Source organism: Hypomesus transpacificus, chromosome 4 (assembly GCF_021917145.1).
Source record: "Hypomesus transpacificus isolate Combined female chromosome 4, fHypTra1, whole genome shotgun sequence".
Classification (NCBI taxonomy): Eukaryota; Metazoa; Chordata; class Actinopteri; order Osmeriformes; family Osmeridae; genus Hypomesus; species Hypomesus transpacificus.
The window spans coordinates 10,921,132-10,934,906 of record NC_061063.1 but is presented as its reverse complement, the minus strand read 5'-3'; the positions used below and the strand labels follow the sequence as shown (position 1 = coordinate 10,934,906).

The 13,775-nt window shown below is 48.6% G+C and overlaps 2 protein-coding genes across 2 annotated transcripts in view; both read left to right on the top strand.

Moving 5' to 3' along the window:
• Positions 1-2,990, top strand: part of ppp1r9a (protein phosphatase 1, regulatory subunit 9A) — a 20,772-nt gene extending 17,782 nt beyond the window's left edge. The window contains exons 6-7 of the mRNA XM_047019738.1: positions 707-883; positions 991-2,990. Coding sequence (XP_046875694.1) covers positions 707-883; positions 991-1,176 — 363 coding nt within the window. The 3' untranslated portion in view covers positions 1,177-2,990. The remainder of the gene's footprint in view (positions 1-706; positions 884-990) is intronic.
• A 61-nt stretch (positions 2,991-3,051) lies between these two features.
• On the top strand, positions 3,052-7,587 carry asb4 (ankyrin repeat and SOCS box containing 4). The gene is made up of 6 exons (XM_047019943.1): positions 3,052-4,595; positions 4,911-5,210; positions 5,441-5,683; positions 6,035-6,282; positions 6,361-6,474; positions 6,603-7,587. Exons 1-6 carry the CDS (start codon positions 4,277-4,279, stop codon positions 6,789-6,791), a joined length of 1,413 nt encoding a protein of 470 aa, XP_046875899.1. The 5' UTR covers positions 3,052-4,276; the 3' UTR covers positions 6,792-7,587.
• The last annotated feature ends 6,188 nt before the right edge of the window (positions 7,588-13,775 follow it).

Below are 13,775 nucleotides of genomic sequence, written 5' to 3'. Positions count from 1 at the left end.
GAGGATGAGGTGAGGATCCAGAGAACGTCTATCTCCTTGTTCACCTGCAGCAGCTTGTGTTGCTGCTACCACGCATGTAGCTAGCTGCTGACCATCACGTCTCATTTCATAGAGTTGTGGTGTGCGTCATCATCAAGCAGCCATGCTAGGCTAGGCCAGACTGTGTCTACATCAAGCAGCCATGCTAGGCTAGGCCATACTGTGTCTACATCAAGCAGCCATGCTAGGCTAGGCCATACTGTGTCTACATCAAGCAGCCATGCTAGGCTAGGCCATACTGTGTCTACATCAAGCAGCCATGCTAGGCTAGGCCATACTGTGTCTACATCAAGCAGCCATGCTAGGCTAGGCCATACTGTGTCTACATCAAGCAGCCATGCTAGGCTAGGCCAGACTGTGTCTACATCAAGCAGCCATGCTAGGCTAGGCCATACTGTGTCTACATCAAGCAGCCATGCTAGGCTAGGCCAGACTGTGTCTACATCAAGCAGCCATGCTAGGCTAGGCCAGACTGTGTCTACATCAAGCAGCCATCGTGTGTTGTTTTCATTCCAACTCTGTCAAAGCTTCTCATTGTTTTGTGTTATCTACCGTAAAATACAGTTTTTCTTTAGTTTATCTGACTACATGCATATGTTTTGGCTCAGATTTGTTTCTGTTTGCTTGTGCTTTGTGCCTGTGTGTGTGTGTGTGTGTGTGTGTGTAGATCCTAGATGAGCCCCAGGTCCCCAGGCAGCTCCAGAGCTGCAGCGTGTCAGACTGGTCCAGTCAGCAGGTGGCCCACTGGCTCCTGGGCCTCAGCCTGGAACACCATATCCCACAATTCACTGCCACAAACGTGGATGGCGAGCGGCTACTGCAGCTGGGCAGCGCGGAACTCAAGGTGAGCATGTGTGGGTGTGTGTGTGTGGTCGCTTGCATGAATGTGTTTCTTCATGCCGTGTGTGTGTGTGTTTCTTCATGCCGTGTGTGTGTGTATGTGTGTTGCAGGCTCTGGGCGTGTCGTCCTCCCAGGACCGAGCTTTGATCAAGAAGAAGGTGAAGGACCTGAAGGTGCTGGTGGAGAAGGCTCGGAGGAGCCGGGACAAGCAGGAGAAGCTCCACAGGAAGGAACTGGACCTGCTGCAGAAACACACCCGCAAGCCCTCCGAGACAGCAGAGGGCGCCGCAGAGTGACCCAGGCCACAGACCCACCTTCCCCACCCTCCCTCTACCCCTCCAACCAGTAGCCGTGGACTACAAGTGGCTCCGCAGTGGATTAGTTTGCAGGAAGAAGACAGTCGGGAGTCCATTGAGTGACTTTACAAGCAAGCAAGCGAACAAAACCAAATTGAACATCTAGTTGAATATTCCTACGCCTCAACCCCCCTCCCTCGCCCTATTACGATTTAACAGTTTGACCTTTCGTATTTATTTTGCCTAAATATTTTTGTCTTTAATTCAGGTTTATTTATTTACAGACAGAGTTGTTTTTTGAACAGGACCTTCTCAACCGTCTCCACCTCCTGACATATCAGTTCCTGTTTTTCCACTTGACACATCTTCAGACAACAATGTACGAGTATGATGATATACAGTACAAACGTATACATATGTCTAATGTGCCATTTTTTATAGAAGGAAAGTTAATATGTGTGGATAAATCTATGGAATCTTCTCTCAGCTTTGTTAAAGCACAGACTGTGTTATTAGTGGCCCTGTGTAGTGCAGTACCCTGACCACGCCACTAGGAGCTCTCTGCTGCACTGTCCCAGTTCTGGAGGACAGAAGATGACTGCACAGCATGGACAGTAGGTCAGGCTGTTCAGCAGGAAATGTAGTTTTAGAGGGAATGAAAACCAAGTATTTGCAAGGAGAGCCACAAGTGGTTTCTATGTCTTCAGGAACACTTCAGGAAGTCTTGACACTGGAAGTCTGGACACTGTCTGACGATGACTGAGGTGTTTACCTGAATGCTGTCCCTGTAAAGGGCCTGGAGATCCCAAACACTTACCCAACATGAAGGACCTCAGCCAAGCTCAGCAGACTCCCCCCTGAGGAACTGCAGAGTCGTCGTGTGAAACTGCAAAACCGTCTCTCCCAGGTCCTGTGAAGGACTGATGAACTTCCTGCGTGTATGCATCATTATAACATGGCTTTTAATTCCGCCTGTGATCCTAACCCTGACCTCTTTTATACTGTCTATACATCAGAAGAACATGGAGCTGCTGCCTTTAGATGCTAGAGCAGAACCTCACCTGTGTGACCCTGCCAGGGTTGCCCACCTCCTCCTCTTCCCCGTGGGGGTTTGGACCATGGCGGCCGAGCCCTCAGTCCTGTTTTCTAGCCGTCTCCTTCGAGCTGTTGTGCTAAAGCCACTTGTCTTATGTCACTGGAATCAGTAGGTAGCGGTGCTGGGTAGGAGGGTGGGGTGTGCTGGCTGAAACTCCTTGTTAAGTGTTGTTTGAGTGGAGGTGGAGAAGTGTTTAAGTTTTACCACAGTCATTTAAACAACTTCACGTATTAAGGAGATTATACAAATTGCACTAGATTAATACAAAACAGTCCTGACCGATTTTTTTTTTTTACTTGAAGGATCTCTATAGTGTGTTCAGTTTTTATGTCTCACTTTTGAAATTCCTTCGACGTGGGCGAGACATAAGGTTATGCAATACATCTCAACGAAGGTCTTGTGAGGAATCCGATTGGTTCCGTCCTCTAACAGGAAGTTGTCATCATGTTTATATGCGTAGAACAGCAGTGTTGTAACAGATGAGATGATGGACTAGATCACTGGTCTTCAATCCTGGTCCTCGTGCCCCCCTGCCCTGCATGTTCTAGAGGTTTCCCTGCTACGACACACCTGGTTCAGATGAACGGGTCGTTATAAAGCTCTGCAGAAGCCTGATAAAGACCAGTCATTATAGCCAGGTGTGGAGGACCAGGAGGCCCGAGGACCAGGGGGCCCGAGGACCAGGGGGCCCGAGGACCAGGGGGCCCGAGGACCAGGGGGCCCGAGGACCAGGGGGCCCGAGGACCAGGGGGCCCGAGGACCAGGGGGCCCGAGGACCAGGGGGCCCGAGGACCAGGGGGCCCGAGGACCAGGAGGCCCGAGGACCAGGAGGCCCGAGGACCAGGGTGGAGGCAGTTATAAGACAGCTACAGTGTGAAGCAGTACTTCCAGGCAATGCCACAGAGAAATCATACCGATGTTGATTCATGCTTTTATGACATTATTTATTGTATATGTTTAAAACCAAGTACTTTGACTATTGTTTATAATAACTTATGCAACATTAAGAGTATTAACACAATTATAATTTATCCAGAATTGTATGATTACCTATCTTGCCAAAAAAAAGAAAAAAATATGTAATTTAAAATGAAAATCGTAACATCGAGTTCTTACGATGAAAGTTTGTATGATCATTTTTAACTTGTGTAACCTGTGGGGTACCCCTACTTATCTACTCCTAAACCTGCTCCAGTAATGTCACCTCGACTCTCCTGAACCCTTTTGTAGCGCTAAACACGTCTGATCACCCTGCTCTCAGATACCAACCCTGCTCTGTCTTTCAACTACTTTTCTATGTGCAGTGAAGAGCTATAGAAGCGATATGCTGTAATACCTCGCTTTTCTATGTCCTGTCATTGTGCTTAGTCAGCATCCAATTCTTAGAGCTGAGAAAGAGAGAGGGAGAGAAAGAGAGAGGGAGAGAAAGAGAGAGGGAGAGAAAGAGAGAGAGAGGGAGAGATACAGGTCTGTCCACATGGATGTCCCACAGCAAGAGATAATCATGATGACATCTTAGAACACACTTTTTAAATAAACTGCTAAGCTTCCCCCCCCCTCCTAAGCGGTTCCTTTGCTCTCTTTTGCATTCTGGACAAGTAGTAGAACATTCTGGAAGTAGAACAGGCAGCTATCTGTCACTGAATAAACTGGAACAGAGTTGCTGTCATGACTGGTGTTCTGGTGTTTTTCTTGGTCGTCGCATTTGTACATTTTCTGTAGCAGTGCTTGTGTCTGTGCTGCCGTGGTCTACAGCTCCAGAAGCTCTGGTTGTTTACGTCCCCCAGCAGAGTGTCTGTCTCCCCACATCCCTCCCCCCTCCTCTCCTCAACCTCTATATATATCCTGCCCAATCACACTCCAGGGTCACATTTCAGCCCTCCCTCCCCTGTACTCTCTCTCCCGTGTTCCTCCTCTGCCTCTCACGTCCTTCCCTCGCCCCTCCCCGGTCCCCCTGCGCTCAGCGTCGGTAGGGAGGTCACGCAGAGACGTCCAGGGGGGGGGATGTCGGTGGGCCGTGTTGGCCTGCTCCTCACCCAGATCCTCCATACTGTGGTGACGAGGCTGAGGCAGGTGCTGAATCTACCAGGCCTGCTGTCTCTCCTGCAACCAGGCCCAGGACCAGGGCCAGGAACAGAGTGGGCCATGGAGGAATTGACCCCCAGGCGGGAGAGCTTGAGGCAGCTGAAGGCCCGCTTCCTGGAGGCCTTGGTGGCCAACGACGCCCAGGAGGTTGTGCATGTCCTCCGCAGCACCGGCCTGGACATCGACACAGTGCTGGAGGTGGAGGACACCAGCATGCTGCTTGCATCATACAAACAAGGTAGGAGGTGTGTGTGTGTGCGTGTCTGTGTGTGTCTGTGTGTGTGTGGAGGGGGACAGGGACAGGACCCAGATAATGGATTTAAGATTATATAAATCCACTGTTGACTAGTGAGTGAATCCAGGAAAAAATCCAGAAATACGGTGGTATTTCTTAATATTTGTGCTGAAGTGTTACTTAACTGGGCAGTGTTGGAGTGTTGTACTGAGTTACACCACTAAGTGGTGCTAGACGTCCACAAAAACATCCACATGAGATCCAAAACATTTGTTCATTGTTTAACACTGGAATTGCGAAACTCGTTCCATCGCCTAGGATACTGGTTGCCAGGTTACACGCTGGATTCGTCGTGGGCGACGGGCATCCACGTGTGTGTGATGAACAACTCCCTGGAAGCTGCCCTGGCTCTCCTCCAGCAGGGGGCAGCGGTGAACAGGAAGCCCAACGGGAAGACCCCGCTGCACGTCGCCTGCGAGGCGTCGCACGCAGACTGCGTCGCCCTGCTATTGGCTCACGGGGCCAGAGTGAACAGCATATCGCTGAGCGGACACACCCCCCTCCACTACTGCATCACCAGCGAGTCTGTCGACTGTGCCAAGCAGGTCATAATGAAAGGTGGGGAGAGGGTGAGGAGGGGAGAGGCCTGAGGGGAGAGGCCTGAAGGGAGGGTGAGGAGGGGAGAGGGAGGAGGGTGAGGTGGGGAGGATGGATGGAGGGGGGGAGTTTATATGGAGGGAGAGGAAGGGAGGGAGGGATTAACCTAGGACAAAATTTACAAATTGATTGATTTTAAGTTTTGACAGATGATTCCAAGACTCTCTCTCCCCCCCCCCCCCCCCCCCCAGGAGGAAAGGTGAACATGCCCAGCCAGAACAGCGATGAAGACACGCCCCTCCACACCGCGGCTCGTTTCGGCATCCCTGAGCTGGCTGCCTTGTACCTGTCCCATGGAGCCCTCGTGAACGCCCTGAACTCCCGCTTGGAGACGCCCCTGATCACAGCTGCCTTCTGGGCCCTGGACGCCCGCCTGCAGACCTACAGCCAGGAACACCACCTGGTCGCCCGCATCCTGCTGGACCACAACGCTGGTGTGTGCATGTGTGTGCTTGTTAGATTCTTACTTCCCATCCAGTTCAGCTAACTAATAACACGTTTTAAAAGTTGGGATTGAGCAGTTCTCCTGGCCCTACACTGTTGTAGTTTCTTATTGTGGCGCCCCATGACACAGCCTCTAAAGATGTCTGCCGCCTCCTTGCCAAAGACTCAATTTCCCAGAGTTCCCCTGGGGCCACAGCTGCATGTGTGATTCAGACTAGCCACATCTAAGACTAATAATACAGCATGAGCACCTCTGAAGGAGACAGCCAGGGATAGATACCTGTGGACTCCAAACCTCAGCCAGGGATAGATAAAGTAAAAAAGGTGTCTTTCCCCTCCAGACCCCAACCTCCAGGAGGAGGACCACAAGACGGCGTTGCACACGGCAGCGTGGAGCTGTGACCACGTGCTGCTGCACATGCTGCTGGCGGCGGGATCGGCACCCCGGGTCATGGACATGAACGGCTGTGGGCCGCTGCACTACGTGCTGAAGGTGACGGGCGTCCGGCCGGCGGCACGGCCCGAGCTCTGCTACCAGCTGCTGCTCAACTACGGAGCGCCACGCGTCTACCCCCCGCAGTTCCACAAGGTAGGGCTCAGAGGTGTGTGTGTGTGTGTGCTCAGAGAGGTGTGTGTTCAGGTAGGCGTGTGTGTCTGTGTTGTGTAGGTGCTGCAGAGCTGCCATGCGTATCCCAGAGCTGTGGAGGTCCTGGTCAACTCCTACCCTAACATCACACACACCAGGAAGTGGAGAGAGGCCATTCCAGATCTCTCCTACCAGGTAGCTACAGGAAAGTACATATGGGGGGGTGGGGGGGTGACGCTTCTGCCTCTTGATCTGCAGTCAAATGCTCTAACCACTCAAAAAAAAAAAAAAAAATCTGTCCAAACTCCTCCTCTTCTCTGCAGCAACACGAGGACTTCTACGAGTCCCTGTTCTCTGTGTGCTCCAACTCGCCCCGCAGTCTGCTGCACCTGGCCAGGTGTGCCGTCCGCCTGGCCCTGGGACCTCGCTGTCACCTGGGGGTCCCCCTCCTGCCCCTGCCCCCCTCCCTCCAGACGTACCTGCTGCTGGAGCCCCAGGGCCTGCTGGACTGACAAGAGTGCGTGCACCTGTGTCAGAGTACGTGCATGTGTGTCAGAGTGCGTGCACGTGTCAGAGTACGTGCACGTGTGTCTGTGCTGCATCTCTACTGTCGCCTTTTCAATACATGGACCTATGGGTTTGAAGTTACACAGGTGGAGTCGATGAGCGAGAAGACCCTCTCTGCCCAGGTGCCATGCCTGAACGAGGCTTCGCTCGTTTCTGGTTTCTCTTTCGCTCTAGTGTGGAACAGTGACTCATTGCTGTGGCCTCTCTCTCTCAGATGAACTCAAATCACCCGCAGACACGCTCTCGCTCCAATACCCTTCTATTGGGAGAACAAACACTTGACAAAGCGCTCCAAACAGAGAGCTGCTTGTTCGATGTGCACTCGGCTGTATCTATGCAGCGCCTGCTTCACTGTACCTTATGGACTGAAAAACCCAAATTGCTTAAAACCACAAATTGCTTAAAAGTCAAGCAAGAAGCACTGAGAATGTCAAGTAAGTATACTCAAATACCAGATCTGTACAGTATGATAATTGATACATTTTCATGGCCAATTTCAACACAATTGCTGTGAATTCTTCATCCGGTTCACAGTCATGTTCCTGAGTATCATTTAAAATAAACAGCTGTTTTTCAGGCCCATTTACCCTGTGTTGAAAAGAACAGGAAGGAATATGACCTGGGAATATCCCACCTGCCATTACAGATAAGTACAGTCAAGCTCACTGTGGAATCCTTTTTTTGTATCAGAGGACCCATTGTATTGTGAATGTGCCCTATCTCATAATCAACTTACATTATATCTTGAGGAATACACATGAGTCTGACTCGTTTTCACGCCAGCACTGTGGCTAATGTGACCCGGTGGTTAGCAGCCAGGAGAGAATGCATGCCAGCTCTTTAGAGAGTGGAGGTGATTGGAGCTGTGAAGTCTCTGCTATTAAAGGCTTTGTTCAGGGAGCCTGCGAAGGGTTCGTCTGAGATGAGCTGACACTTCTCTGAAGGTGGAGGGTGAATTACCTCACATGATGAGCGTGGAACATAATGGGTCTGGATCTCTCGTTGTGTGGCTCATCTCTTCTGAGGGGTGGCTGTCTGGATCTCTCGTTGTGTGGCTCATCTCTTCTGAGGGGTGGCTGTCTGGATCTCTCGTTGTGTGGCTCATCTCTTCTGATGGGTGGCTGTCTGGATCTCTCGTTGTGTGGCTCATCTCTTCTGAGGGGTGGCTGTCTGGATCTCTCGTTGTGTGGCTCATCTCTTCTGAGGGGTGGCTGTCTGGATCTCTCGTTGTGTGGCTCATCTCTTCTGAGGGGTGGCTGTCTGGATCTCTCGTTGTGTGGCTCATCTCTTCTGAGGGGTGGCTGTCTGGATCTCTCGTTGTGTGGCTCATCTCTTCTGAGGGGTGGCTGTCTGGATCTCTCGTTGTGTGGCTCATCTCTTCTGAGGGGTGGCTGTCTGGATCTCTCGTTGTGTGGCTCATCTCTTCTGAGGGGTGGCTGTCTGGATCTCTCGTTGTGTGGCTCATCTCTTCTGAGGGGTGGCTGTCTGGATCTCTCGTTGTGTGGCTCATCTCTTCTGAGGGGTGGCTGTCTGGATCTCTCGTTGTGTGGCTCATCTCTTCTGAGGGGTGGCTGTCTGGATCTCTCGTTGTGTGGCTCATCTCTTCTGAGGGGTGGCTGTCTGGATCTCTCGTTGTGTGGCTCATCTCTTCTGAGGGGTGGCTGTCTGGATCTCTCGTTGTGTGGCTCATCTCTTCTGAGGGGTGGCTGTCTGGATCTCTCGTTGTGTGGCTCATCTCTTCTGAGGGGTGGCTGTCTCAGGTGTCACAGGAGGCTAAGAGGTACCGAGTGCTTCAGAGAATCAGAAAAAGTCTTCAACAGTTGCAGGATTGTTATACTTAACGTGTGTCTGTTGTTTGAGGAGCTGGGCAGAAGCAACTTTCCTAAAACCACATTGTTAAGAGGGTGGCTATAGCTCGGTGGTTAGAGTATATAACAACAACGAAAAACAGTTTCAAATCCTACCAATGGAGGCAATGGCAGGTGAGCTGTCAAGGTCATTCTGGACCGTGTGACACACGTTGCATAATACTGCTGAAAGAGCTTGTCTAGCCAGCGCACATTATAAACAACTCCTGTTGATCAGACCCACCTGTCTTGTGAATGACCTCACAGCACAACAATAGTTATGGTTGTCTGTTTAGCGTGCAGTGGTGGGTGGATATCAGCCATATAGTTGAGAGGTCACAGTGTGTGTGTGTGAAGTTTCAGCCGGCTTCACAAGACTGCCCTGCATCCTGACTGGCCTAACAAACATACTGATTGATCCGGGGCCTTAAGTCTGTTTTCTAAAGTGGGTGGGATAGATTAGCCTTTTCCAGAGGGTAAAAGTGTGATAGAATGTATAATGAAACCCTGAGCAGTGTGTGCTGGGGGGGGGGGGGGGGGGGGGGGCACTAGAGGGAGCATCGTTCACACAGGAGGGACAGAAAGTACGTCATGTTCACAGTATTATTATTTGGTAGCCGTCCCTGAATAGACCCTCATGCTGCCGGTAGGCCGGAGAAAGACTCTTTCAGGACAAAACAAGTCGGTCGCCTGGTGCCTGCTCTGGAACGATTTCAGCTGGTGCAACCCTTAATATTGTGTTATACAACAGTCGTTCCGACCAAATAATTTGATTGGACAAGACGCTTTCCACGTGTGTTGATATTTGGCAATATCAGCACTGGGACTTTAAACTTTAGAGCTAGACTACTTGGCTGTATAATTCTGTTTACCGTAACGACCGTTACTAGTATCTGTCTATATCAAGCTGTGAACTCATCGGAATCAAACATGCCACCAAAGAGACTGCCAAGAGAGTCTTATTCACTGGTTGCACTATAAATGGAAACATACAAATTATAAATAAGAAAGTTGCTTTCTAACGGCAACTTCTAGCTAGACCTGTACTAACTCTTAACTAGCTAGCCATAGTGATTAGCTTTGACACTCGTACTGTAGGCTAGAGCTGTACGGTCTTCTACGACCTAAGTTTGAAATTAAGTTCATTTTAGGCTACGTTTAAATTTATGAATAGCTGGTGCTGGTTTCCTAGCCTGGCTGCCAGCCCAACTTCTCCCCGCCCACAAAAAAAATTGGTCGGGAAGTTGGGTCTGGAGGGTCTCGTATTGGGGACAACTACAGAAAACCAGAATCGGACCAATGAAATTGATAGGGCGGGCTTTATACTATGATGGACAGATGATGAACAGCAACGTAATCAACAACGTCACGAAAAAGCGCTTGGTAGTGATGGGAAGTTCGGTTCTTTTTACTGATTCGGTTCTTTGAATCTCGTTCAGTAAAATGAACGAATCTTTTTTCGAGTCATTTGTTCATTTCAGGGGGGGGGGGGGGGGGGGGGGGGGGGGGGGGGGGGGGGGGGGGGGGGGGGGGGGGGGGGGGTTTGGGGCTATACGTCCACTGCAAAGGACGTATAGCCCCTATACGTCCACTGTAGGTTAGTGCATGACATGTGCACCAGCAAATACTATTTCAAAATAAATTCCTGCATTAAAATAATGTATCATGAGTTTGTATGATTTGGTCATGTATTATCACACTAGCATTTAATTATCACGTCAAACAATTACACTGCACTAAACTGTAAGTGTAAATGTAAAGTGAAAATAACAAAACCAGTCAGTATGATGACTTGAGCGAATATCATTCATTCACGTCTTACTAAAACAGCGGCCACGCGAAAGGGAATGAAGGAAACTGTTTCCTCTACTAAAAAATACAATGCGGGTCACGTGAAAAAAGGATCCAAAGACTCGTAGAAAGACCGAGTCGGGGAAGGAACTAATCATTCGTTTCCTCTAGCTACAGAGCCTATGCAGGTCACGTGAAAAATGATCCAAAGACTCGTAGAAAGACCGAGTCGGGAAAGGAACGAATCGTTCGTTTCCTCTTGCTACAGCCTGTACAGGTCACGTGAAAAATGATCCAAAGACTCGTAGAAAGACCGAGTCGGGAAAGGAACGAATCGTTCGTTTCCTCTAGCTACAGAGCCTATGCAGGTCACGTGAAAAATGATCCAAAGACTCGTAGAAAGACCGAGTCGGGAAATGAACGAATCACTCGTTGAGAGGACTCGTTACTCCCGAGTCCTTATAAGGATTCGTTCAAAATGAACGAATCGTTCACGAACGACACATCACTAGCGCTTGGGTTGAATTCGTTTTCAACAAACATATTACGTTGCTCTGATCCAATTGAGCGAAGAGGCATTTGTTTTACGAGTTCAGTTGAAACACGCCCCATAGTCACAGCCCAACGGAGAGTTTTCAGACTCATATTCTGACAAGAATCATGAGTATGACAACGTCCGGCTACTGGTTTCCTAGAAAGCATGGCGTAGTCAATTACTGAGGTCATTAGAACGGTTACTCATCAAGTCAGTCAGTGACAAAAAAAAATGGAGGCTTTATACCAAACCATTTCCCACATAGTTTATTGTAGGTTCTAATGCCAACCCACTAACTACTGTTCTGAAAGCAGAAGGTGATGTAACAGGAAGAGCGGAAATACACAGCAATCAGTCATGAACGTCTGCTAAATGAATAAATGAATGTACAGCTTTACATTCCAGCAGTCATGTGAGCAGCTTTCACTAGTTATTGCCATAGATCAACTGATTGCACTTTATAAAGCGTAAGCAAAAGTGTGTGTGTGTGGTTAACATACACACACACACACACACACACACACACACAGCAGGAAGAATGGCAGTAAATGGCTATAGGATGCCAGCTTGGTCAGTGTTCATGGGGGTCAGACGGTGAAATATCAGCGTTCACCAGCATACAGTGAGGTAAAGAGAATGCAGGTGTGGTCATGTGACTAACGAGCTATAGAGCAGTGCAGGGTCGTAGTGTGTTGTTTAAGACCACAGGGCCTTTGACTACAGAACACTACCTTGAGACCCCTGCCATTCACTTCATCAGAACACCTTCGAGGTATGAATCAGAACAACCAATCAGAACAAATGGAGTACCAAGAGGTCATCCGGATGTGTCTCTCCCCATGTGTGATCCTGCTGTGCTGTCTGGGGACAAGAGCTCATGCAAGGAGCTCATGCAAGGAGGTCATGCAAGCGTAATCTCTCCTCCACTAGGGGGTCAGATGCAGGAAATACAACATCAAGAGGAATATTCTCGTTAATGCTAGCTACCAAACCTGGCCTCGTCTCCGATCGTCCCCTTGTGTTTACGAGATATTGTTTACAGAAATGAGACTAGAATTGACAGAAGAATCCTTGTCAGAGATTGTAAGACATCCTAGCACAAACAGGAAGTACACTTCTAGTTCAGAGAACGGTTCTAGATGACATGATTGGACTTCCTGTAGATGGGTTATGTGTGAGAACGCACATCTAGGACAGGGATCTGAACTAAAGTGAGGTCCAATCAGATCTGTTCTGGGTTGTCTAAACCCACACCACTGTGGCAGATGAACTGCTAAACTAGTCCTGGGAACATGGTCAAAAGGGTTAACCGATATACAGTGCCCTCCAAAAGTATTGGAACAGTGAGGCCAATTCCTTTATTTTTGCTGTAGACTGAAAACATTTGGGCTTGACATCAAACGATGAATGTGAAACCAGAGATCAACGTTTCAGCTTTCATTTCCAGGTATTTACATCAGGATCTGATGCACAAATTAGAAAATATCACCTTTTTGTTCGAACCCACCCATTTGTCACGTGAGCAAAAGTATTGGAACATGTGACTGACAGGTGTGTTTTGTTGCCCAGGTGTGTCCTATTACATACATTATTCAATCAATAAATACCACTGAATGTCTACACTCAGGTTCAGATTGGGTAAGATAGGTTTTGTCTATGCAGACTGTATTCAGAGGTGTAAACAACATGAAAACCAGAGCGCTGTCTTTGGGTGAAAAACAAGCAATTGTGAGTCTTAGAGAAGATGGAAAATCAATCAGAGCCATTGCAGAAACATTGGCCATAGCCAGTACAACCATTTGGAATGTCCTGAAGAAGAAGAAAACTACTGGTGTACTAAGTAACAGACGTCGAACAGGTAGACCAAGGAAAACATCAGCAGTTGATGACAGAAACATTGTGAGAGCTGTAAAGAAAGACCCTAAAACAACTGTTAGTGAGATCAGCAACAACCTCCAGATGGCAGGAGTGAAGGTATCACTATCTACTGTTCGCAGAAGACTTCATGAACAAAAGTACAAGGGCTACACCAGAAGATGCAAACCACTCATTAGCAAGAAGAATAGGAAGGCCAGGCTGGAATTTGCCAAAAAGTACAGAGATGAACCTCAAAAATTCTGGGACAAAGTTTTATGGACTGATGAGACAAAGATTAACTTTTACCAAAGTGATGGAAAGGTTAAAGTTTGGAGAAAGAAAGGAACTGCTCATGATCCCAAACACACAAGCTCATCTGTGAAACACGGTGGAGGTAATGTCATGGCTTGGGCTTGCATGGCTTCTTCTGGGACGGGCTCATTAATCTTCATTGAGGATGTAACACATGATGGCAGCAGCAAAATGAACTCGGAAGTCTACAGAAACATTTTGTCTGCCAATTTAAGGAAAGATGCAACCAAACTGATTGGCAGAGCCTTCATCATGCAGCAAGATAACGACCCAAAACACACTGCCAAAACAACAAAGGAGTTCATCAGGGGCAAGAAATGGAAGGTATTAGACTGGCCAAGTCAATCTCCAGACTTAAACCCTATAGAGCATGCATTTTACCTGCTTAAGAGGAGACTGAAGGGAGGAACCCCACAAAACAAACAACAACTGAAAGAGGCTGCAGTGAAAGCCTGGGAAAGCATCAAAAAGGAAGAATGCAAAAGTTTGGTGACGTCAATGGGTCACAGACTTGCTGCAGTTATTGAAAGCAAAGGATTTGCAACTAAATATTAAGTCTTATTCACTTAAATATGTTTTAAGTATAT

Bases quoted from the DNA above. Each gene is read 5' to 3' on its own strand.
- asb4 (XM_047019943.1), top strand. From the start codon at position 4,277: ATGTCGGTGGGCCGTGTTGGCCTGCTCCTCACCCAGATCCTCCATACT. The intron at 4,596-4,910 runs GTAGGAGGTGTG...TCCATCGCCTAG, and splicing joins GCTTGCATCATACAAACAAG to GATACTGGTTGCCAGGTTAC. The intron at 6,475-6,602 runs GTAGCTACAGGA...TCTTCTCTGCAG, and splicing joins TTCCAGATCTCTCCTACCAG to CAACACGAGGACTTCTACGA.